This window comes from Rana temporaria, chromosome 7, assembly GCF_905171775.1.
Source record: "Rana temporaria chromosome 7, aRanTem1.1, whole genome shotgun sequence".
NCBI classification, from domain to species: Eukaryota; Metazoa; Chordata; class Amphibia; order Anura; family Ranidae; genus Rana; species Rana temporaria.
Genome location: NC_053495.1, coordinates 116,073,798 through 116,101,351, shown reverse-complemented (window position 1 = coordinate 116,101,351; position 27,554 = coordinate 116,073,798). Strand labels below are relative to the sequence as shown.

General features: G+C 45.3%; 1 protein-coding gene across 7 annotated transcripts in view; it reads left to right on the top strand.

The window, feature by feature from the left end:
• PTPRC (protein tyrosine phosphatase receptor type C) overlaps positions 1-27,554 on the top strand; it is a 300,264-nt gene that overhangs the window by 194,529 nt on the left and 78,181 nt on the right. For all 7 annotated transcript variants that reach the window (XM_040359865.1, XM_040359870.1, XM_040359869.1 and 4 more), the window contains one exon: positions 15,639-15,699. In XM_040359865.1, coding sequence (XP_040215799.1) covers positions 15,639-15,699 — 61 coding nt within the window. The remainder of the gene's footprint in view (positions 1-15,638; positions 15,700-27,554) is intronic.

Genomic DNA, 27,554 nt, shown 5'->3' with positions numbered 1-27,554 from the left:
GACGCGCATTGTGCGACAGGTCACCTGTTTCACAAGCCGCCAATCATCAAACGAAAGGATAGGAATGCCCAGTCCCCCAGTCATCGGAACCCGGAAGCCCTGAACAACATCAGGATATAAAGGTATGTACAGAGAAAAAAAAAATGACCTGCCGAAATGTATGCTGGCTCTGCTAGATGTAATTTAAAAAAAAAAAATTTGGGTGAACCCCCGCTTTAAGATTAGTTAGGCTTAGGCTAGAATTCTACTTTAAGTATATGTAAACCCTAATTCTATTTTCTAATATATTTGGCATTATATCTTAGGCCTTGTACACACGGCCGAGGAACTCGACGTGCCAAACACATCGAGTTCCTCGGCCAGTTCAGCCCTGAAGCCGCCGAGGAGCTCGGCGGGCCGAGAGCTCCCATAGAACAACGAGAAAATAGAGAACATGTTCTCTATTTTCTCGACGAGTTCCTCGGCGGCTCCATCGGGCCGAAAGTGTACACACGACAGAGTTTCTCAGCAGAATCCGGCTCTGACCGAGTTTCTCGCCGAATTCTGCCGAGAAACTCTGTCGTGTGTACGAGGCCTTACTGTATACAGTCTTGTTAAGAAAATAATTTTTTGTACAAAGTTTCTTACCTGGAGATCCTGCAAATAACTGGACTTCCTGTGGAGGGAAAAAATAAAATGTACTTCTGCTCTATTAATATAAAGTAAGGGCTATATATTAAATCTAAGGGCTCGTACAGACGGACGGACTGTCCGCTCAAAACGGTCCGCCGGACCGTTTTGAGCGGACATGTCCGCCCGGAGATTTCTGTCTGATGGTTGTACATATCATCAGACAGAAATCCCCGCGTACACGATACGCGGGGACGTGGCCGCGCCGTCGCTGCGACGATGACGCAGCAACGTGCGCGGCCCTGGAAGTTCAAAGCTTCCACGCATGCGTCGAATCACTTCGACGCATGCGAGGGATGGCGGCCGATCGGACATGTACGTACAGACGACCGAACATGTCCGACGGACAGGATTTCAGCGGACATGTTTCTTAGCATGCTAAGAAACATTTGTCCGCTGCAAAACGGTCGGCTGGACAAATGTCCGCTGGAAACCTGTCCACTCGGCCGTACACACGACCGAACATGTCTGCTGAAACTGGTCCGCGGACCAGTTTCAGCAGACATGTTCGGTCGCGTGTACAAGGCCTAAGGCCCCATACACACGAGAGGATTTATCCGCGGATACGGTCCAGCGGACCGTATCCGCGGTTAAATCCTCTCGAGGATTTCAGCAGATTTCTATGCGATGGCGTGTACACACCATCGCATTGAAATCCGCGCCGAAATCCTCTGGCGATGACGTGTCGCGCCGTCGCCGCGATTATCACGCGGCGACGTGCGCGACGCTGTCATATAAGGAATTCCACGCATGCGTCAAATCATTACGACGCATGCGGGGGATCCCTTCGGACGGATGGATTCGGTGAGTCTGTACAGACCAGCGGATCCATCCGTGGGATCCGATTCCAGCGGATAGATATTCTGTGCATGTCGACAAATATTTATCTGCTGGAATTCGGAAAGATCCGCGGATAAATATCCGCCGGAGTGTACACACCAAAGAATCTATCCGCTGAAACCCATTCGATGGGATTTATCTGCGGATAGATTCTATGGTGTGTACGGGGCCTTAGAGGTTGCTGCTTAACACCAACTGTTGTTAGCAGAGTTGTTTAGAGTAAAAATTTAAATATGTTAACGCTCACACTTTTCTAAAAAAAACATGTGATGTAAATATAAAATAAATAAAATAAAGTAGTGACCCGTAGTGGGAGTATTGCATATGACACCAACAATATATTAACCACTTAACCACTTGCTTACTGGGCACATATACCCCCCTCCTGCCCAGGTGAAATTTCAGCTTCCGGCACTGCGTCGCTTTAACTGACAATTGCGCGGTCGTGCGACGTGGCTCCCAAACAAAATTGGCGTCCTTTTTTTACCACAAGTAGAGCTTTCTTTTGGTGGTATTTTATCACCTCTGCGGTTTTTAATTTTTGCGCTATAAACAAAAAAGAGCGACAATTTTGAAAAAAAAATCAATATTTTTTACTTGTTGCTATAATAAATAGCCGAATTAAAAAAAAAAAAAAAATTCTCAGTCTAGGTCAATACGTATTCTTCTACATATTTTTGGTAAACAAAACAAAAAAATCTCAATAAGCGACTTGTTTGCGCAAAAGTTATAGCGCCTACAAAATAGGGGACAGATTTTTTTTTTTTTACTAGTAATGGCGGCGATCTGCGATTTTTATTGGGACTGCGACATTATGGCGGACACATCGGACACTTTTTGGCACCATTCACATTTATACTGCGATCAGTGGTATAAATATGCACTAATTACTGTATAAATGTGACTGCCATTGAAGGGGTTAACACTAGGGGGTGAGGAAGGGGTTAAATGTGTACCCTGCATAGTGTTTCTAACTGTGGTGGAGGGGGGTGACTGGGGGAGGTGACCGATCTGTGTCCCTATGTACAAGGGACACAGATCAGTCTCCTCTCTTCCTGACAGGACATGGATCTGTGTGTTTACACACACAGATCCACGTCCTTGTCTCTGTAACTGCCGATCGCGGGTGCCTGGCGGACATCGCGGCCGCCAGGCACGCGCATCGGCACCTCAGTGATGCGGCGGGCACGCGCGCGCCGTCGGCGGCGGCGTTCGCATGCCCCCCAGTGGCTGCAGGCAGGAGGCCGTATATAGATGACCACCCATAAATTAAGATCCACACTGCGGCCGTATAAAGTCGTGCAGCCGTCGGGAAGTGGTTAAAGGAGTTGTAAAAGGTGAGTTTTTCATTTTCTAAATAGGTTACTTTAAGCTAGTGCATTGTTGGTTCAGTTACCTTTTCCTTCAATTTCCTTTCTAAATGTTTATTTCTTTGTCTGAATTTCTCACTTCCTGTACACTTGCCCCCATCATCCGAGCTGTTCTGGCTGGGGGTTAGTCAGCCAGAACAGCTTACTGAGGAGGAACAGGAAGTGAGAAATTCAGACAAAGAAAACAAAGAAAAAAAAAACATTTAGAAGGGAAATCAATGGAAAAGGATAGTGAACCAACAATGCACTAGCTTAAAGAAACTTTTTTAGAAAAACAAACCTTTACAACCCCTTTAAGGACCGAGCCTCTTTTTCAGACTCAGCGTTTACAAGTTAAAAACATTTTTTTTTGATAGAAAATTACTTAGAAACCCCAAACATAAAAAAATAATTCTAACACCCTAGAGAATAAAATGCCGGTCATTGCAATACTTTTTGTCACACCATATTTGTGCAGCGGTCTTACAAGTGCAGTTTTTTTTTAAAAAAAAAAAACACTTTTTTTAATAAAAAAATAAGACAACAGTAAAGTTAGCCCAATTCCATTCGTGGAATGGCGTCAAATTTTACCCCTGAAAATCTACATAGGCGACGTTTAAAAAACTCTACAGGTTGCATGTTTTGAGTTACAGAGGAGTTCTAGGGCTAGAATTATTTCTCTTGTTTTAACAATTGCGGCGATACCTCACATGTGTGGTTTGAACACCATTTTCATATGCAGGCACTGCTCATATATGCGTTCGCTTCTGCGCACAAGCTTGTCGGAACGGGGCACTTTAAAAAAATTATTTTTTCCTTTACTTTATTTTATTTATTTTTACACAGTTTTTTGGGTCACTTTTATTCCTATTACAAGGAATGTAAACATCCCTTGTAATAGAAAAAAGCATGACAGGTCCTCTTAAATATGAGATCTGGGGTCAAAAAGAGCTCAGATCTCATATTTGGACTAAAATGCTAAAAATTTATAAAAATGGGCTATGGGCGGAAGTGATGTTTTGACGTCGCTTCCACCCTGCTATGGTATAGAGACAGTTTAGGGGCCATCTTGTCCTCACTCATATCCAAATCCAGCAGGAGGTAGGACACGATCCCCTCCTTTGCTACCGATGGCTCCGGTAAGCGGTGGAGGGTGCGGGAGAGCGGCGTGAGGGGGGTCCTCTCCCACCGCAATAACGGTGATCTCCCGGCGAATCAGCCGCAGAGAACACCATTATCGTAAACTAGACCGCTGCCTAAAGAGATGGATACCTGGGTTATGGCAGCAGCTGCTGCCATAACAAAGATATCCCTCTTCAAAATGCCGACGTATATACAGTGGGGATTGAAAGTTTGGGCACCCCAGGTAAAAATTTGTATTAATGTGCATAACAAAGCCAAGGAAAGATGGACAAATCTCCAAAAGGCATCAAATTACAGATTAGACATTCTTATAATATGTAAAAGTTAGATTTTATTTCCATCATTTACACTTTCAAAATTACAGAAAACAAAAAAATGGCGTCTGCAAAAGTTTGGGCACCCTGCAGAATTTATAGCATGCACTGCCCCCTTTGCAAAGCTGAGACCTGCCAGTGTCATGGATTGTTCTCAATCATTGTCTGGGAAGACCAGGTGATGTCAATCTCAAAGGTTTTAAATGCCCAGACTCATCTGACCTTGCCCCAACAATCAGCACCATGGGTTCTTCTAAGCAGTTGTCTAGAAAACTGAAACTGAAAATAGTTGACGCTCACAAAGCTGGAGAAGGCTATGAGAAGATAGCAAAGTGTTTTCAGATGTCAATATCCTCTGTTCAGAATGTAATTAAGGCCTAGTACACACGAGAGGATTTATCCGCGGATACGGTCCAGCGGACCGTTTCCGCGGATAAATCCTCTCGAGGATTTCAGCGGATTTGGATCCGATGGAGTGTACTCACCATAGGATCGAAATCCGCGCCGAAATCCCCTTGCGATGACGTGTTGCGCCGTCGCCGCGATGATGACGCGGCAACGAGCGCGATGCTGTCATATAAGGAATTCCACGCATGCGTCGAATCATTACGACGCATGCGGGGGATCCCTTCGGACGGATTGATCCGGTGAGTCTGTACAGACCAGCGGATCAATCCGTTGGGATCGATTCAAGCGGATAGATTTGTAGACATGTCTACAAATTTTTATCTGCTGGAATCGTGAAATTCCCGCGGATAAATATCCGCAGGAATGTACACACCATAGAATCTATCCGCTGAAACCGATCCGCTGAGATTTTTCAGCGGATGGATTCTATGGTGTGTACGGGGCCTAAGAAATGGCAGTCATCAGGAACAGTGGAAGTTAAAGCAAGATCTGGAAGATCAAGAAAAATATCAGACAGAACAGCTCGCAGGATTGTGAGAAAAGCAATTCAAAACCCACGTTTGACTGCACGATCCCTTCAGAAAGATCTGGCAGACACTGGAGTTGTGGTACACTATTCCACTATAATGAGATACTTGTACAAATATGGTCTTCATGGAAGAGTCATCAGAAGAAAACCTTTCTACGTCCTCACCACAAAAATCAGCATTTGAACTTTGCAAATGAACATAGACAAGCCTGATGGATTTTGAAAACAAGTTCTGTGGACCGATGAGGTTAAAGTAGAACTTTTTGGCCGGAATGAGAAAAGGTACATTTGGAGAAGAAAGGGCACACAATTTAATGAAAAGAACCTCTGTCCAACTGTTAAGCATGGGGGTGGATCAATCATGCTTTGGGGTTGTATTGCAGCCAGTGGCACAGGGAACATTTCACGAGTAGGAGGAAAAATTAATTCAATAACATTTCAGCAAATTTTGGATGGTAACTTGATGCCATCTGTGAAAAAGCTGAAGTTAAAGAGAGGATGGCTTCTACAAATGGATAATGATCCTAAACACACCTCAAAATCCACTGGGGATTACATCAAGAGGCATAAACTGAAGGTTTTGCCATGGCCTTCACAATCTCCTGACCTCAACATACAGTAATTGAAAATCTATGGATAGACCTTAAAAGAGCAGTGCGTGACAGACAGCCCAGAGATCTCAAAGAACTGGAAGACTTTTGTAAGGAAGAATGGGCAAAGATACCTCAAACAAGAATTGAAAGACTCTTGGCTGGCTACAAAAAGCGTTTACAAGCTGTGAAGGGGGCAGTACAAGATATTAACTCTGCAGGGTGCCCAAACTTTTGCAGACGCCATTTTTTTGTTTTCTGTAATTTCCATCTTTCCTTGGCTTCGTTATGCACATTTATACAAATTTTTACCTGGGTGCCCAAACTTTCGATCCCCACTGTAGTCGTGAGGCGGTTTAAGTGGTTTAAATATATCACAAAACTTATAACATATATGTCAGACAAAGTCCATTATTCCAATGATATCTTCTGTGAACAAATGCTGTCCACACACAATCCAATGGTGAATGATAACAAATGAGTGACTTAAAGGGGTTGTAAAGGAAAAAAAAATTCTCCCTAAATAGCTTCCTTTACCTTAGTGCAGTCCTCCTTCACTTACCTCATCCTTCAATTTTGCTTTTAAATGTCCTTATTTCTTCTGAGAAATGCTCACTTCCTGTTCTTCTGTCTGTAACCCACTACCGTAATGCAAGGCTTTCTTCCTGGTGTGGAGAAAGCCTCTTGAGGGGGGAGGGGGTGAGCAGGAGTGTCAGGACACCCACTAACACACAGCTCCTTTCTCTATCTGCAAAGTAGAGAGTGTCCTGATTTGCCTGCTCGCCCCCCCCCCCCCTCTCAAGAGGCTTTCTCCACACCAGGGAGAAAGCCTTGCATTATTGTGTGGAGTTACAGACAGAAAAATAGGAAGTGAGGATTTCTCAGAAGAAATAAGGACATTTAAAAGCAAAATCGAAGGATGAGGTAAGTGAAGGAGGACTGCACTAGTGTTGAGCAGAATATGCCATATTCGATTTCGCGATATATCTCGAATATATATTCGAATATTCGAGATATATTCGCTAAATTCGAATATTCGTGATATTTTATCGAAATTAAATGATTGCGATTTTTCGCTATTGCGAATGCGAAAATAATTGCGATTTTTTGATAACTGTGGTAGGAGCACTCTGATTGGCTCAGAATATTCGTGATATTTTATCGAAATATCGCAACATGCGAATGCGATATTTATTGCGCAATTTCGAGAAATGCTGGAGGAGCGCTCTGATTGGCTCAGAATATTCGTGATATTTTATCGAAATATCGCAACATGCGAATGCGATATTTATTGCGCAATTTCGACAAATGCTGTAGGAGCACTCTGATTGGCTCAGAATATTCGTGATATTTTACAATACAAAATAATTGCGAATATTCGGCAAATGCAGAAGGAGCACTCTGATTGGCTCAGAATATTCTTGATATTTTACAATACAAAATAATTGCGAATATTCGGCAAATGCGGAAGGAGCACTCTGATTGGCTCAGAATATTCGTGATATTTTACAATACAAAATAATTGCGAATATTCGGCAAATGCGGAAGGAGCACTCTGATTGGCTCAGAATATTCTTGATATTTTACAATAGAAAATAAAAAGTGTTTTGCATTGGTGGTGATTCTTTACTCTATCCATCTGTCACAGCCGTTTGTCAATCAAACACCTTGAAGATTGAACACGTTCATGCTGCATGCTTTGGACTTTTTTTCACTTCACATATCAAAGACATTTTTATGAAAGATTATTTTTCTATTATTGGGACTATATTTCTTTATATATTTGTTTCACTGTGTATTTCACAAGTTATTTGCGCTTGCTTATTTTATAATTTGCCCACATGTCTTGTCACTAGACATATTTTTTATTCTTGTAGAGCGACTCCATTTTCTGTCTTGTATTAATTTATGTTGTATAACATTTTTGAGTTGCTGCTGTATTCTCCCCTTTTTTAAGGTATGCGCAATTTTTTCCTTCTTACAAAAAATAATAATATCAAACATACAAATATTCATAACATACACATACACAAAGCCCCCCCCTTTTGCATCAGAGACAATCAGAGTTCTCCTACCACAGTTATCGAAAATTCGCAATCATTTTCGCATTCGCAATAGCGAAAAATCGCAATTTTTTTTTTTTCAATTTGGCAACATAAAAGGATCGCCTCAGCTTAGCTACTCGGCCCAGGGTCTCTAATCATACCAGCAATGCTTTTAGACGTCGATAGGATGTGATCTGTTTTAAAAATCAAATTGAAAAAATGCGAATATTCGGAATTGCGAATATTCACCGCGAAATTCGAAATATAGCGCGATTTCTCGAATATGCTATATTCGAGTCGAATATTCGCAATGCGAATATTCGTGAGCAACACTAGACTGCACTAAGGTAAAGGAAGCTATTTAGGGAAAAAAATGTTTTTTTCTTTACGACCCCTTTAACACCACATGGACTCTCCACCAGTCTGACTATGAGCTCACCTCCCAGAGCGGCCCCCAATGGGACCTTCCCCTTTGGGGTCTCAATCTAGGACCTTTAAGCTCCCAATAGAGAATTCCTGCAAGCGTGATCTCTCATATAGGATGGCAACTTCCTACACACAATGAGATGACGTCACAAGCCCTGCACTGACGCGTTTCTTTGCTCACATGCGACTTTATCAAAGGGTATGCTCCTGTGGTCATCACACTAATATTTATAGTACTCCTAAACCAATTAGAAAACACTAAACACGGTGACAATTTTCCCGTGGTCTGCTGCTGCCATTTTGCCGGTGATTTTGCTGGGAAATAGAGGAAAAGGGCCAAAATTTGTAACTGTTTATAAACATAGCAGCGGCCCGTTGTGGCTATTTTACTGGTGATATACTATTTCATCTTAATGCATAGGATGCATTAAGATGAAAAACACAGGAAGGTTTACAACCCCTTTAATCTCTTAATCAGTATATGTATAGAGACCCTATACAATACTGTACATATACTGGCCTGGGCGGGAGGAACTCAAAGAAGTCCCCTACCCTCATAATTTTATATTTAATATTTAGAGTAATTAACTGAAATAAACACTATTTTAACCCTCCGAGGAGATGGGACAAAGCGAATTAGAGTTAAAAGATTTTTTTTTATTAAAAAACTTAATAACAAAATTTCTAAGCCACTAACATGGGTGTAACCACTATCTTAACTATAATCTGAATTACATGGCCGAGGAGTGCCGATGATTTGGTGATATAAAAATCTAAAAACATCTGAGGAAGAAAAATATATGTAAAAGTATATACAGTTGAACCTCGGATTACGAGCATAATCCGTTCCAGGAGAATGCTCTTAATCCAAAGAACTTGCATATCAAAGCGAGTTTCCCCATTGAAGTCAATGGAAACGAAAATAATTAGTTCCGCATTAACTTCAATGAGATGCAAAACCGCATGCGGCCAGAGGTGGGGGGGCGCCGGAGAGCCTCGGAAACGGCCGGAAAGGCCAAAAGACACGTCGGCTGACCTCGGCAAACGTCGGAAAGGCTCGGGAACTATGTATTTCCGTGTCTTTCTGAGCATTGCCGAACGGCGCTGATCGGCTGCGATCGTCGCTGTTCGGCTCTGTTTGGCTCCATCGCCCCTGCACCTCAGGTCAAATGCGGTACCGCAGGCCCTATTAGATTGAATTCTGCTCGTCGCAAACGAAATTTATTGGATATTTCAAACTCTTTTAACAAATAAAAAATTGGGCGTCCAAAATTATTCAGCCCCTTTACTTTCAGTGCAGCAAACTCTCTCCAGAAGTTCAGTGAGGATCTCTGAATGATCCAATGTTGACCTAAATGACTAATGATAATAAATAGAATCCACCTGTATGTATTCAAGTCTCCGTATAAATGCACCTGCACTGTGATAGTCTCAGAGGTCCGTTTAAAGAGGTTAATGCATCCTATGCATTAAGGTAAAAAAACATCTGACAGCACCGCCCCCCCCCCCAGCCCCCGTTTTAATTACCTCACCCCTCGAAAGTCCCGGGCACGTTCTCGTCATCCTGTTCGGTTCCCAGCCTGGCCGTTGATTGGCTAGGCTGGGCGGATTGATAGCAGTGCAGCCATTGGCTTGTCAATCACAGCGGATGACGCGGCACGCCGGAGGTGGGGCCGAGTAATACATTTGGCGGCTATGGCCGCCGCTGTATCACGGGAGCATGTTCGCAAAAGCTTTCCACCATGCGAGGGAGCTCGCATGAACGTGGAAAGCTTTTGCATAGAGGAGCAGAGACAGCCGCCGAGGGACCCCAGAAGACATGGATCGGGGCCACTCTGTGCAAAACGAACTGCACAGCGGAGGTAAGTATAACATGTTTGTTATTTTTAAGAAAAAAAATCTTGCCTTTAGTGTCCCTTTAAAGCGCAGAGAGCATCATGAAGAACAAGGAACACACCAGGCAGGTCCGAGATACTGTTGTGGAGAAGTTTAAAGCTGGATTTGGATACAAAAAGATTTCCCAAGCTTTAAACATCCCAAGGAGCACTGTACAAGCGATAATATTGAAATGGAAGGAGTATCAGACCACTGCAAATCTACGAAGACCTGGCCGTCCCTCTAAACCTTCAGCTCATACAAGGAGAAGACTGATCAGAGATGCAGCCAAGAGGCCCATGATCACTCTGGATGAACTGCAGAGATCAACAGCTGAGGTGGGAGACTGTCCATAGGACAACACTCAGTCGTATACTGCACAAATCTGGCCTTTATGGAAGAGTGGCAAGAAGAAAGAAATTTCTTAAAGATATCCATAAAAAGTGTCGTTTAAAGTTTGCCACAAGCCACCTGGGAGACACACCAAACATGTGGAAGAAGGTGCTCTGGTCAGATGAAACCAAAATCGAACTTTTTGGAAACAATGCAAAACGTTATGTTTGGCGTAAAAGCAACACAGCTCATCACCCTGAACACACCATCCCCACTGTCAAACATGGTGGTGGCAGCATCATGGTTTGGGCCTGCTTTTCTTCAGCAGGGACAGGGAAGATGGTTAAAATTGATGGGAAGATGGATGGAGCCAAATACAGGACCATTCTGGAAGAAAACCTGATGGAGTCTGCAAAAGACCTGAGACTGGGACGGAGATTTGTCTTCCAACAAGACAATGATCCAAAACATAAAGCAAAATCTACAATGGACTGGTTCACAAATAAACATATCCAGGTGTTAGAATGGCCAAGTCAAAGTCCAGACCTGAATCCAATCAAGAATCTGTGGAAAGAACTGAAAACTGCTGTTCACAAACGCTCTCCATCCAACCTCACTGAGCTCGAGCGGTTTTGCAAGGAGGAATGGGCAAAAATTTCAGTCTCTCGATGTGCAAAACTGATAGAGACATACCCCAAGCGACTTACAGCTGTAATCGTAGCAAAAGGTGGCACTACAAAGTATTAACTTATGGGGGCTGAATAATTTTGCACGCCCAATTTTTCAGTTTTTTATTTGTTAAAAAAGTTTGAAATATCCAATAAATTTCGTTCCACTTCATGATTGTGTCCCACTTGTTGTTGATTCTTCAAAAAAAAATACAGTTTTATATCTTTATGTTTGAAGCCTGAAATGTGTCAAAAGGTCGCAAAGTTCAAGGGGGCCGAATACTTTCGCAAGGCACTGTACAGTAGGTGAACCCGATTTTGTGTCAATCTCGCTCTCTTTCTCAGCGAGATTGAGCACCTACGAGCCCCATCGCGGGAGCCAGCGCCGAGCTGGCTTGCCGCGATGGAGACAGAGCCGTCATAGAAGCGACGGGAGATCCGACTTGGATTCCCGCCAATTCTACACGTGTGCGGCGTTTGTTATGAATCCTGAGGGGGAAGTCCCCGCCGGATTTTAAATAAAAATCCGGCATGGGTCCCCCCTCAGGAGCATACCGGGCCCTTAGGTCTGTTATGGGTTGTAAGGAGAGCCCCCCTACGCCGAAAAAACGGCGTAGGGGGTCCCCTACAATCCATACCAGACCCGTATCCAAAGCACGCTACCCGGCCAGCCAGGAAGGGAGTGGGGACGAGCGAGCGCCCCCCCCCCTCCTGAGCCGTACCAGGCTGCATGCCCTCAACATGGGGGGGTTGGGTGCTCTGGGGCAGGGGGGCGCACTGCGGCACCCCCACCTCAGAGCACCCTGTCCCCATGTTGATGAGGACAGGGCCCCTTCCCGACAACCCTGGCCGTTGGTTGTCGGGGTATGCGGGCGGGAGGCTTATCGGAATCTGGGAGCCCCCTTTAATAAGGGGGCCCCCAGATACCGGCCCCCCACCCTAAGTGAATGAGTATGGGGTACATCGTACCCCTACCCATTCACCTGCAAGAAAAGTGGTAAAAACACAAATAAACCACACAGTGTATTAAAATATTTTATTTTTCTGCTCCGGAGGCCCCCCCTGTCTTCTTTATTAGCTCTTTTACCAGGGGGAGCTTCTTCTTTGACGTCTTCGGGTGGGTGGGGGCCGCCGTCTGGTTCTCTTCCACCGCCGGGGGGGGTGGCTTTTAAAAAAGCCCCCACCCCCCCGGCGGGTTTCCTCCGGCGTCTTCGGCGGGGCTCTTCTTCTTCCGCTATCCCGACGGGTCTTCTCCGCTATCCGGGGGGTCTCGCCGCTCTCCGCTGTTGACTCGTCGCACCCCGGTTCTTCGTCTCGCAGTCCGGTCCCTTCTTCCGTGCTGTACGTCTTCTTCCGCGCTGTGACGTCATGTTCTTCACTTCTCTTCTTCTCCCGATGTTGACTCGCCGGTCCTCCTCGCTGAAATGACGGATGCGCGCCTTGCATCGGACCTATATAGGCCTCACAGTCCCATCATGCTCTGTACCTACCCATGTGATACCTACCCACCACGTGGTAGGTATCACATGGGTAGGTACAGAGCATGATGGGACTGTGAGGCCTATATAGGTCCGATGCAAGGCGCGCATCCGTCATTTCAGCGAGGAGGACCGGCGAGTCAACATCGGGAGAAGAAGAGAAGTGAAGAACATGACGTCACAGCGCGGAAGAAGACGTACAGCACGGAAGAAGGGACCGGACTGCGAGACGAAGAACCGGGGTGCGACGAGTCAACAGCGGAGAGCGGCGAGACCCCCCGGATAGCGGAGAAGACCCGTCGGGATAGCGGAAGAAGAAGAGCCCCGCCGAAGACGCCGGAGGAAACCCGCCGGGGGGGTGGGGGCTTTTTTAAAAGCCACCCCCCCCGGCGGTGGAAGAGAACCAGACGGCGGCCCCCACCCACCCGAAGACGTCAAAGAAGAAGCTCCCCCTGGTAAAAGAGCTAATAAAGAAGACAGGGGGGCCTCCGGAGCAGAAAAATAAAATATTTTAATACACTGTGTGGTTTATTTGTGTTTTTACCACTTTTCTTGCAGGTGAATGGGTAGGGGTACGATGTACCCCATACTCATTCACTTAGGGTGGGGGGCCGGTATCTGGGGGCCCCCTTATTAAAGGGGGCTCCCAGATTCCGATAAGCCTCCCGCCCGCATACCCCGACAACCAACGGCCAGGGTTGTCGGGAAGGGGCCCTGTCCTCATCAACATGGGGACAGGGTGCTCTGAGGTGGGGGTGCCGCAGTGCGCCCCCCTGCCCCAGAGCACCCAACCCCCCATGTTGAGGGCATGCAGCCTGGTACGGCTCAGGAGGGGGGGGGGGCGCTCGCTCGTCCCCACTCCCTTCCTGGCTGGCCGGGTAGCGTGCTTTGGATACGGGTCTGGTATGGGTTGTAGGGGGACCCCCTACGCCGTTTTTTCGGCGTAGGGGGGCTCTCCTTACAACCCATAACAGACCCAAGGGCCCGGTATGCTCCTGAGGGGGGACCCATGCCGGATTTTTATTTAAAATCCGGCGGGGACTTCCCCTTCAGGATTCATAACAAACGCCGCACACGTGTAGAATTGGCGGGAATCCAAGTCGGATCTCCCGTCGCTTCTATGACGCGCTTGCTGGGATGTGCTGTCACTATTCCAGTGAGTGCAAGATGTCGGCGAGATCTCGGCACCCTGTTGCCGAGTATCAGCGCGACGCTGTCGTGCTAAAAGCACAATATCACAAACACCTACTGTAAGTCGGGAGGCAAAAAATGCCTTCCTATATCACCTAGGGAACTCCAGAAATCCACCCCCCTTTTTTTTCTGGTGTTCCCTAGGTGATATAGGAAGACATTTTTTGCACCTATGTTGCATGTCTGTATTCACACATGCTTACCTTTTTTAAATGTTTTTTTTTTCCTGAAAATTACAGGACTGAAAAATCCTACTCAGTTATCCCTTGCTCTGTAATGTTTATGATGGGAGCAGGGATGTTTTGTTTGAAATAATTATCCCTCCCTGTATTGTGATGGCAGATTTTATTATCAGCTGTTAAAGCGGTAGTTCACCCCCCCCCCGACACGATTTTACCATCGAGACAGGCATTGTAGCGCGAGCTACAGTATGCCTGTCCCGATTTTTTTAACCCCGGACTCACCTTGTAATCGGACATCGTAGATTTCGGCTCCCACGGGGAATGGGCGTGCCTATGGAGAGGGAGGATGATTGACGGCCGGCCCTGGCACGTCACTCTCCCCGAAGACAGCCGGAGTAGGTCTCGGCTCTTCACGGCGCCTGCGCACAGGCTATGCGCACGCGTCGTGAAGAGCCAAGCCTATTTCGGCTATTTCCGGAGAAGCGTGACGCGCCAGAGCCGGCCGTCAATCATCCTCCGTCTCCATAGGCACGCCCATTCCCCGGTATCTTCGATCTACGCGTACAAGGTGAGTACGGGGGTAAAAAATTCGGGACAGGCATACTGTAGCTCGCGCTACAATGCCTGATTTTATGGTAAAAGAAAAAAAAAAAAATGTTTTTTCGTCGATAGGGTGAACCCCCGCTTTAACTAGATGTGCTGGACTGTCCATCATAACAAAAGGTTAAAGATCTCAAGGCATTGTATTCTAATATAATGTCTTTCAGTCTTGTCCCTTCAGTCTATACCTCATCTCCACATTGCCATTAAGAATGAGCTTGGGCTTGACTTGGAATCAGTCATAACCTATATTCTACCTAGCCCAGAAGGAAGCTGTCAGTGCCAGGAAAATAAGTTGATGGGGGGAGATTTCCCACACCACAGCTGCTTGTAAACAAAGGGGTGGGTATGCTTCTGAGACCTGTAATTCTAGCTACAGTACACTGATCATTGTGGGTTACTCAGGTGGCACCTCCTCTATTTTTAAAAAAAATATTGCATTCTTTTTAATGAATGGAAGGCATTCTGTATTTGGAGGAGGTGCGGAGGAACACCACAATCTCCACTCCTCCAATCACACAGTGAATCAGTGCATTAAGTGTACTGCAGCCGGAACTACATGCCTCAGTGCTGCATATTCAATGCAATGTAGGCAACAGGAGACTGTTGCCTAAGTAAAAGTAAGATATGTAACAAATACAGCAGCAAAACTTTTGTGGCCATGCTTTAGCTTTAAGAAAACTGTATACAGTGAGACATGATGCCAAATGTACAGAAACATGTTGGGTTTACATAAACTTCAACAAATAGGTTATGAAACCAAGTTATTACAACATGCAATTTTTTTGTTTATCAGGGAATTGCTCATTTATAAAAAATAAAAAAAAACTCCTACCACGTGAGAGTATAAGGTAATTCTCACTTTTATTTGTAACGAGTGAGACCTACATGAAGTCACTTTATCATTTGTCTTCTCTTTGTCTTCTCTTATACTTAGGGACAGTAAAGAAACGACAACATTTGAATATTTTACTTATTTCATTTTTTTTTTCTGTTAGATTTACTTCTACAATTTGAAACATAATGGAGTAAAAACGATTGGTCAAGTTAAAACACGCTGTAAGTACATTTATGACAAATGATTCATATAAAACATACTACTGATCTTAATGTGGTTAGTATGAACTTGCAGCTCTATTATAAGTGAATTACTTTTTTTTTTATAATATTTGTTATGGGGAATATTTATCATTTAGGGAATTTAGCTGTTGTTTGGGGACAAGTGGTGAAGATATAACAATTGTATGCTGTTATTGAAGAACTGGCTTTATATTTTATCACATCTTTTGTTCTGGGCTGTGCACATTGAGCCCAGGTTCACACTGGGCTGCGGGAGTGAAGCCGTGCTAGTTCAGCTGAACTCGTACGATTTCACTTCCTCTGGCAGTCCCAATTTCGGCCGCGATTACAGAGATATCTGGGAAGATGTCAATGGAAATCATGGGCCGCAATCGCAAATAGTAGTACAGAAACTACTTTTTGAAATCGGTGCAGCGCCACAGATGTGGCGTCGTACCGATTAGGACGCTGTCATTACTGGCAAATGCCGCCGATTTCACATGCGATTTGACATGTCAAATCGCACGCCAAAACGCAGCAGTGTGAACCAGGGCTGAAGGATTAAAAGAAATATATATATATATATATCTTCTTTTTTGCTATTGTATTACTTACTACTTTACATTTTATTTTTAATTGCTTAATGTTGTTGTCACATTGTTTGTGATGTTGCATCTTAAATCATGGATTGTGATGTGTAAGAGCCACACTTTTAATGCCCCATACACACGATCGGATTTCCCGTCGGAATAAACTCCGATGGGTTTTTTCCGACAGAATTCCGCTCCGTTCTCTTTTTAAGTCCGATGGGGCATACACACGGTCAGAATATCCAATGAAAAAATTCCATCTGACTTTTTCCATTGGAAATTCCAAACGTGTGTATGCGGCATTAGAGTTTTTAATTTATCAGCTTTAGCTTTGGACACTGATCACTAGTCACTTGGAGCTCTCCCAGAGCTACTTTTTCAATTATACATAAGCAGGACTTTTGGTAGATATGCCAAATGTATTACTTTCATAGATGTAACCATGTTGTCTGGATCTCAATTACTGTGCATTTATCTGGGCAGCCATTGGTTGTATGACCTGCTAGGTTAGTTTGCATGATTTCTACCACCACCTGATATTATAATGGCCAGACATCACCATTCTGGCTATGAAGAAACTGATGGCTAAATATCATTCTTTTACTATCTTCATGAAAGGGTGAGCATGTGATTAGTTAGTCAGGACCAGGCCCGGACTGGGACAAAAAATAGGCCCGGGCATTTTAGACTGAGCAGCCCGGGGGGGGGAGGGGGGACACGCGGCGGGGGGTAATGATGGAATGCCCGCACAGAGAGAGAGACTGCTACACATTTGTGGCACAGAGAGAGAAATCACTCCACATTGCTGGAACAGAGAGAAATCGTTCGACATTTCCCATTGTTGTACTGAAGTCAGTTGATAGATCGGAGTCTGTATAACCAGTCTGCACATTGATAGATTGAAATTTCTGCTGAACTGGCAGAATTTCAATCTATTTATGATGGCCTAAGTCCACCAGTCTCTGAGTTTAATAATATCCTCAAATCTTCTGAAAGGGGTTCTCAACTTAGGTTTAGAAATTCACTTTGAACTCCACCTTAGTTTCAGAACTCTCATTATGTATTAGATGTGCAAAGAATGTGAGAGAACATCTAATACCTATAAAGAGTAATGGAAATAAGGTGGAGTACAAAGTGAAATATCTGGAGGGACTGGCTGAGGTTAAAACAGGCAGGGAGGAAATTAGGCATCACCTCCTTACTGTCTGTCAAATGCCTCTGAAAAGTGACATGAGAATTGATAACTTTTCAGTGGAGTATCTGTGAGTGCAAGCCTTTTGGCTCACACTGGTGCTCAACATTTTTTGGGGGGGGAAGCAATCAAACTGAACAAAAACATCAAATGCAGCCACTGTGCCCCATTATATGCAGCCACTGTGCCCCATCAAATGCAGCCACTTTGTCCCATCAAATGCAGCCGTTGTGCCCCATCAAATGCAGCCACTGTGCCCCATCAAATGCAGCCACTGTGTGTCACATCAAATGCAGCCACTGTGCCCCATCAAATGCAGCCACTGTGCCCCATCAAATGCAGCCACTGTGCCCCATCAAATGCAGCCACTGTGCCCCATCAAATGCAGCCACTTTGTCCCATCAAATGCAGCCACTGTGCCCCATCAAATGCAGTCACTTTGTCCCATCAAATGCAGCCACTGTGACACACCCTCCACCCACTCGCTGTCTGACCGACACTTACCCCATCTTAGTGGCCAGTCAGGCATGAATCTATCCATTTTACATATGGGGGTGGCATAATGGAGGGGGCAGTGCCCGTGTGCCCTTAATGGACAGGCCGCCACTGTGGCGGTTTTCCATAGCCCCAGTCCCTCAGACTTCTAATTAAAAATTGTGCATTTTTGCTGCATTTTTTGGAATTGCACCACAGATGCGGCATGCAGGACTTTTTGTGCACTTTCAAGACATGCAGCAAAAATGTACAACCTAATAGAAGTCTATGGGACTGGAGGGTAACATGCCAGAACACCAGCACTGCAGCTAAACTGCAGCTTGCCAGTGTGAACCCACATCATAACATCTAGGAGGGCAATAAACTGTCACAGGCTGCTGTAATATAACACTTAATATGCAGAGAGGGGGAGAGAGAGCAGGAAGGGAGGGAGGAGAAGCTTACTTATTGTCACTTACTTGGATGGGACATAATGGACAGTCCCAGGAGGGGCTCGCTTGTTTTTTTTTTCTAAGGCTGTGGATGCCGAGCTGACTGCTTTGTTTTAACTTTCCCGCCCACAAATCTTCTTCACAGACAACACAGGGCTGCCAGGAGTGTGGGCGGGGAAAGAAAGAGCAGCTCCACCCAGCCTCTGATAGAGCTTTGTGTGGAGGAGGAAGGGGCTGGGCATATCTAAGGCCCCATGCACACGAGACACTGGTAAACTCGAGTTCAGAGGCATTTGGGCATTTTTTTCAACTGCCCCTGAACACATTTAATGTTATCCTATGTGTCCATGCACACATTCGTTTTTTTTTGCGTTTTAAAGCAGTTGGGTTTAGGCTCGTTTTTTCAGAAGCAAAATTTTGGGTTCAGACGCAAAAGTTTTCGTGTTTCAGACGCAAATCACGGCAAATCGCTGCTAAACGCGGCAAAACGCGGTACCGGCGTTTTGCAGCGATTTAGTTTATAGGCGTTTTTAAAGGTGACCTATTTTTTTACATTAGAAATCTAAAAAATGATGGCAAATGATGAAAAACCATAAAAAAACATTAAAAAATTTAATTGCTTGCATTGCATTGTGGACAATCCACAACTTGTGGCAGGTGACGTGGCCAGGTGACGTGGCCAGTGGACAATCCACAACTTGTGGCAGGTGACATGGCCAGGTGACGTGGCAAGTGGACAATCCACAACTTGTGGTAGGTGACGTGGCCAGGTGATGTGGCAGGTGACGTGGCCAGGTCACTTGGCCAGTGGACAATCCACAACTTGTGGCATGTAAAATGGCCAGGTGACGTGGCAAGTGTACAATCCACAACTTGTGGTAGGTGACGTGGCCAGGTGATGTGGCAGATGACGTGGCCAGGTGACGTGGCCATTGGACAATCCCCAACTTGTGGCAGGTGACATGGCCAGGTAATGTGGCAGGTGACGTGGCCAGGTCATGTGGCAAGTGGACAATCCACAACTTGTGGCAGGTGACATGGCCAGGTGATGTGGCCAGGTGAAATGGCCTGGTGATGTGGCAAGTGGACAATCCACAACTTGTGGCAGGTTATGTGGCAAGTGATGTGCCATGTGGTGTGGCAAGTGAACAATTCACAACTTGTGGCAGGTGACGTGCCAGGTGATGTGAACAGGTGATGTGGCAGGTGACGTGGCCAGGTGACGTGGCAATTGGACAATCCACATCTTGTGGCAGGTAACGTGGCAAGTGGACAATCCACAACTTGTGGCAGGTGACATGGCCAGGTGATTTGGCAAGTGGATAATCCACAACTTGTGGCAGATGACATGGCCAGGTGACGTGGCAAGTGGACAATCCACAACTTGTGGCAGGTGTCCTGGTCAGGTGGTGTGGGAAGTGGACAATTCACAACTTGTGGCAGGTGACGTGGCCAGTTGACGTGGCCAGTTGACGTGGCAGGTGACGTGGCCAGTGGACAATCCACAACTTGTGGCCGGTGATGTGGCCAGGTGATGTGGCCAGGTGACATGGCAGGTGACATGGCCTGGTGATGTGGCAAGTGGACAATCCACAACTTGTGGCAGGTGACGTGGCCAGGTGATTTGGCAAGTGGATAATCCACTTGTGGCAGGTGACGTGACAAGTGGACAATCCACAACTTGTGGCAGGTGTTGTGGTCAGGTGACGTGGCAAGTGGACAATCCACAACTTGTGGCAGGTGACATGGCCAGTTGACGTGGCAGGTGACGTGGCCAGTGGACAATCCACAACTTGTGGCAGGTGACGTGGCCAGGTGATGTGGCAGGTGACGTGGCAGGTGACGTGGCCAGGTGACATGGCAAGTGGACAATCCACAACTTGGGGCAGGTGACGTGGCCAGGTGACATGGCCAGTGGACAATCCACAACTTGTGGCAGGTGGCGTGGCCAGGTGACATGGCAGATGATGTGGCAAGTGGACAATCCACAACTTGTGGCAGGTGACGTGGCCAGTTGACGTGGCAGGTGACGTGGCCAGTGGACAATCCACAACTTGTGGCAGGTGATGTGGCCAGGTGATGTGGCAGGTGACGTGGCCAGGTGACATGGCCAGGTGACATGGCAAGTGGACAATCCACAACTTGTGGCAGGTGACGTGGCCAGGTGATGTGGCAGGTGACGTGGCCAGGTGACGTGGCAGGTGACATGGCCAGGTGACATGGCAAGTGGACAATCCACAACTTGTGGCAGGTGACGTGGCCAGGTGACGTGGCCAGTGGACAATCCACAACTTGTGGCAGGTGGCGTGGCCAGGTGACATGGCAGATGACATGGCAAGTGGACAATACACAACTTGAAGCAGGTGACGTGGCAAGCGGACAATCCACAACTTGTGGTAGGTGACGTGGCCAGGTGATGTGGCAGGTGACGTGGCCAGGTCATGTGGCCAGTGGACAATCCACAACTTGTGGCAATTGACGTGGCCAGTTGACGTGGCAGGTGACATGGCCAGTGGACAATCCACAACTTGTGGCAGGTGACGTGACCAGGTGACGTGGCAGGTGATGTGGCCAGGTGACGTGGCAGGTGACGTGGCCAGGTGACATGGCAAGTGGACAATTCACAACTTGTGGCAGGTAACGTGGCCAGGTGACATGGCAGGTGACGTGGCCAGGTGACGTGGCCAGTGGACAATCCACAACTTGTGGCAGGTGACGTGGCCAGGTGATTTGGCAAGTGCATAATCCACTTGTGGCAGGTGACGTGGCAAGTGGACAATCCACAACTTGTGGCAGGTGTCGTGGTCAGGTGACGTGGCAAGTGGACAATCCACAACTTGTGGCAGGTGACGTGGCCAGTTGACGTGACAGGTGACGTAGCCAGTGGACAATCCACAACTTGTGGCAGGTGATGTGGCCAGGTGACGTGGCAGGTGATGTGGCCAGGTGACGTGGCAGGTGACGTGGCCAGGTGACATGGCAAGTGGACAATCCACAACTTGTGGCAGGTGACGTGGCCAGGTGACATGGCAGGTGACGTGGCCAGTGGACAATCCACAACTTGTGGCACGTGGCGCACTCGGCCAGTCCAGTGGCCTTTTTGCAGGACATTAGAGCAGCCCAGGGGGCAAATGCATTCTTGCAACCCAGCCCAGTCCGCCCCAAGGGCCTTGGTACACCTCTGGGTAGAAGTGACATGCGGGCCGCCGAGGGCCATTCGCGGGCCGCTACCGGCCCGCAGGCCGCCGCGGCCCACCGGGCATATGCCCGGTATGCCCTATGGCCAGTCCGGGCCTGGTCAGGACAGGAGATGGCTAACAGAGTATTAACAAGCTTAATTGTTTGAACTTAAGGTACCCCTGTTGCATATATTCCTTGGGAATACCATAAAAAATGTAAACAGTTTTAAGGAGAGGATAATGCCGCGTACACACCATCACTTTATGTGATGAAATAAAACGACATTTTCTGTGAAGTAAAAAATGACTTTTATGAAACTTCAATGTTCAAAGACGAAGTTGCCTACACACCATCGTTTTTCTCACAATGTTCTAGCAAAGCGAGGTTACGTTCACCACGTTTTTCCATTGAAGCTCGCTTCATAAGTAGCTTCTGGGCATGAGCGGATGAAAAAACTTTGTTTTAAACAACGTTTTTGCTACACACGGTCAATTTCTGTGAAGTAAAAGTTGACGTTTTGAAAAATAAAACAACGTTTTCCCCCACACACGGTCAATTAAAGTGACGTTTTTAAAAACGTCATTTTTTTTCATCACATAAAACGACCGTGTGTACGCGGCATTAGACTTGGGATTTTGTCTTTCATTTCAAAATCCAGCCCACCAGACTGTCTGCTTGCTTTGTTGCCAGGGACCTGCAATGCAATGGTCCAGATTGAGGTGAAACCACAGAGTCTAATCTCTAGCATCTCAGACATGGTTATTACACCACTTTGTATGGTGCCCTCATGTAAATATAGTGAAAACTGTGGCTGCCACTTTAAAAAGTGAATATTACACCTCAAATTATAAATTTCAAACATATGAGTATGGCGCTTACATATAACATGTTAAATCACCACAATATCAATACAATATATATATATATATATATATATATATATATATATATATATATATATATATATATATATATATATACTGATAGGTTAATTGGCTTCTGTCTAAAAAAAATTGGCCCTAGTATATGAATGTGAGTTAGGGACCTTAGATTGTAGCTCCTTGAGGGTAGGGACCGATATGAATGTACAATGTATATGTAAAGAACTGCGTAAATTGACAGCGCTATATAAGTACCTAAATAATATATATATATATATATATATATATATATATATATATATATATATATACAGGGCTTTTTTTCAGCGGGAACGCGGGGGAACGCAGTTCCGGCACCTTCTGAACTGACTGTATGTAATAGCAAGGGATGCTGGGGTGTGCTGCAGGGTATTGATGCTCACTGCTGTGGATCTATTTTTGCAGGGGGGGTCTATTGTTGCTGGTGGGGGACCTATTGTTTCTAGGGGGGTCTTATGTTGCTGGGGGGGTCAGTTGTTGCTGAAAGAGATCTACTGTTGGTGGAGGGGTCTATTGTTGATGGCTGCCAGAGAGTCTATTAATGCTGGCTGTACGGAGATCTGTTGATGCTGCCGTGAGTCTATTGTTGCTGGCGGGGAAATTTTGCTGTGGGTGGTCCATTGTTGTTAGGGGGATCTATTGTTGCTGGCTGCAGGGGATCTATTTTACTGCTTTTCTTGATATCATTACCAAATTCCATATAAATTACTTAGCACCACAAAATGATACTTGGTTCTATATTGTCTAAAAGGGGCGGTATTGGGAGGTGGGTAGGGGGTGGAGAAAAGGGGTGACTCGGAAAGGGGGAGTTCCTGCCCCTTTTGTCTGAGAAAAAAAGCCCTGCATATATATATATATATATATATATATATATATATATATATTAGGGCTGTGCAAATTAACTTTTAATTAATCGATTAATCTTTAATTTTTTTGATCGATCAAAATCTTTTTGATCGATTAAAATTCTTTTGATTGGTACTCACCTCTCTGCCGGCTTCAGGGAGTTCCGTCGGAGATCCAGTAACGTCACGGACACCGGTGGGGATTGCCGTGTCCATCTGAAGGGCTCCTTTGCTGTGCCTTCGTATCTGCATGCCGGCTGGACCTCACTATCTGCCACATGTAAGGGCTGTTACACTTCCCTCTATTAACCTGGGATTCTACAGCCATCCACTGGGAGTTGTGATAGTTCCCTTCATGGGACATCTACATGCCGATGGACTGATGTTAACCTCTCCTCATCTGGATTCAGCAGTGGTATCGTTGTACACATTTTTATACCAGTATCATACTTAGCTACATGTTTTTATGACTGCTTTTGGTACCGTTTTGTATTACTCGCACCATTGTTACAGTTTATGTAGCTACATCGATTTTATCTACAGTGCAATATTTATTTGGTTACCTACTTGAAGACTATAAAAGTTAAATGCTATTCCCATTGAGCGCTGCCTTTGTGTGTTTTTTGTATCCTGCTATCCTTTTATCCAGTTGTTGGTAGCTGCACTGGGAATCAGCCTGCAGGGAGATCAGCTAAAAGTAGTTGGATCTGTATGTACGTTGTAATTAATCAAAATTAATCGATTAATCGATTAAAAAAAAACGATTAATCGAACAGAAACATTTTGATCAGTAACAGCCCTAATATATATATATATATATATATATATATATATATGTCCAATGTGACTGTAGCCCCGACACCAATAAAGTCCTTCATTATGGGGATATCATTTTATCTGATCCTGGTGAGTTCCTGAGGATGCCAATCATGGTGAAACATATGTCGGATCGGGAATTTGTCCTTTCCAGATCCCATGTCCGGGTGGGGGTTTAGAACAAGGCGTGGCCCGCGCGTTTTGTTGTGCAGAGTATTGGAATTATGCGCTGGAAGCTTCTTGGATACAGCAAACAACATTACTTTTATGGAGAAATATATTACATGCCTTTTTATCATAGAACACGAAGAGAACACAAACAAGTGCATATAACACAATAAGCGTGGTACTCCCTTTGATTACCTCATATCATAGAATACATGAACTATACACTATAATGCTACAGCGCCACCTACTGCATAGATAATAATAATGCATATTTATAGTTCACAGAACTTTACATTACATGCTGTTATTCTTCCAACACCCCTTCTCAACAGCATGTGCTTTGTCAAATTATATTTAGCTTCTTCTGGAAATAACTATGATGTTCCTTCAACAAAGGCTTGGTGAGTGCATCGGCAGTCATCCCTTCTGACGGGCAGTATTGAATGTGGGGAACTTGATTTAGACATTGTGAGTGTCACCTCTTGTTTTGACTTCTGCACAGGTTCACTTTGGTCGATTTTTTCACAGTTTTCAGGAAATTGTGTTTCTGGTGATGGACTCTCATCAAAATTGCTTATTGTCACATTCTTTGAGTGTAGGATTCTGTAACCCTTTGTTTGATGCTGTAGCCTACTAAAATGCCCTCTATGGCTCTGTTTCCCAGCTTAAATCGCTTTTCATTTGGAATATAGGAATATGCTTAACATCCAAACACACTGTTGTTCCCTATGCTAGGCTTCTATGATCTATGTCACATTTCGAATGGAGTATCTTTAATGGCTCTTGAGGGTAGTCTGTTCTGTAGGTAGGTGGCAGTCATGACTGCTTCTCCCCAGTACTTGTGAGGTAGGTTGGCATCTGACAACATGCATCTGGCCATTTGTATAAGAGTGCGACTTTTCCTTTCTGCTACACCTTTTTGTTTGGGAGTGTATGATGTGGTTGTCTGGTGTACTATTCCTTGTCACTTCAGGTATTGGGCTACTTCTGTGCTTATGTAATCTCCCCCATTGTCCGTGTGTATTATTCCTGGTTTCCGTTGGAATTTGTTGCTAGACATGGTAACAAACTCTTGAAGTTTCTATGATTTTTCATGCTTTCATCAGATAGGTAGTTGTGTACCTGGAATAATCATCAATGAAAGTCAGTAGATATCTGTTCCTGCCTGATGTGGGAGTTTTAATTGGACTGCATATGTCACTGTGTATGAGCTGCAGGGGTTGGGTAGTTTTTCTTTGAGAAGCCTGTTTAAGGGGCACTGTGGTGATGAGCCTGTATAGGTGATCATCCAGTTTTCCTTTTGTGAGGAATCGCCTATTATTGTGAATCGTGCATTCATCACCCTGGAAGGTAATTGTGAGACCGTTGTTTGCAAGACTTTTCACTGATATAAGGCTGACTTCTAATTCTGGAACATACAGCACTTTCTTTACAAGCATACCGTGGTGACCTCTTTGTGGTGTAATGCAGTTAAGAAAGACTTGGCCTTTACCTTCGGCAATGCTGCTTTTCCTGTTTGCTAGGAAAACTTTGCCTTCTGCATTGAGAAAGGTGCGGGCTGTGATCCCCCAGAACTCACAGTGCTAGCACTGAAACGCGTTGCATTCTGGGTCCTGTGACGTCTTCCCCCCCTCTGCACGCCGGTGTGTCCCAGCGTGCGCTTCAGCCCTCTATCTAGCTGCCGCACAGTTTACCTTGAAACTTCCTGTTTGGGAAAACAAGCACCTGCATTCATCTCTGCAACACACAGCAGCTGCTACAAGTGGACTTCACCAACACGGCCAAGAGACTGACTGTCCTATGGACCCCATCTTTATGCCTAAATACAGTGGCCCGGATTCAGAAAGATGAGCGCATCTTTCTGCGGGCGTAACGTATCTCCGATACGTTACGCCGCTGTAACTTTGGGCGCAAGTTCCGTATGCAGAAAGAACTTGCGCCCTTAGTTATGGCGGCGTAACGTATGTGTTGCGGCGTAAGCCCGCCTAATTCAAATGGGGATGTTGGGGGCGTGTTTTATTTAAATTTCACTTGACCCCGCGTTTTTGACGTTTTTTTTGAATGGCGCATGCGCCGTCCGTAAAATATCAAAGTGTGCAGTGCGCCAAAGTACGCATTGGATTCGACGTGAACGTAAATGACGTCCAGCCCTATTCGCGAACGACTTGCGCAAACGATGTAAAATTTTCAAAACTCGGCGTGGGAACGACGCCCATACTTAACATTAGCTACGCCTCATATAGCAGGGGTAACTATACGCCGAAAAAAGCCTAATGTAAACGACGTAAAAAAATGCGTCGGCGGGACGTACGGTTCTGAATCGGCGTAAATACCTCATTAGCATATTCCTTGCGTAACTATACGGAAGCGCCACCTAGCGGCCAGCGTAAATATGCAGCCTAAGATACGACGGTGTAAGACACTTACGCCAGTCGGATCTTAGGGAAATCTATGCGTAACTGATTCTCTGAATCAGACGCATAGATACTACGGCCTGCACTCAGAGATACGACGGCGTATCAGGAGATACGCCGTCGTATCTTGTTTCTGAATCCGGGCCAGTAACTTCTATGTGAGTAACTTGATGCTGTTTATACATTAAAAGTTTTCAGTCTTTTCTCTTTTCAAATGTTTTTTATTGTATTTTTCAAAGATACACAATAAAGCACAAATAAAAATCATAACAATACAACAGTTTCTTAGTCATACTTTATGTTCAACAGTGTGCCTGGGTAGGCCTCAAATTATCATTTTACTAAACAGTAACAACATAGGGCCTTAGTCCAGTTGGATGATGGTCAAATGCTTAAACAAGTAACTGGCAATCCCTGTTTACCCCAATGGGATCATGCTGTAAACAAGGGATTATGGCTCATTATCTCATATTATAAAATCAAAATCAACATAAAGGGGTATCAAGGAAAGGAGGGGAGGGGAAGGTAAGTAGGAAGTTATCTTTTACATCCGGTCTATTTTAAGAGTGTAGTCGTTCAGGAGCACAATTAGTCATTATTAAAATTCTTCAGGAAATTTGAGGCCCTAGGGTGTGTAATCCATTCATTCCACTTTTAATGAATTTACTTATGGTTCCTTTCTTATGTGCTAACATTAGCTCATAGTGAGCCTGAGTGTTGAGTCTCTGGATAACATCAGATAAGTTAGGTGCTAAGGTAGATTTCCATAGTTTCGTTATGGTGAGTCTCGCTGCAGTAAGGAAG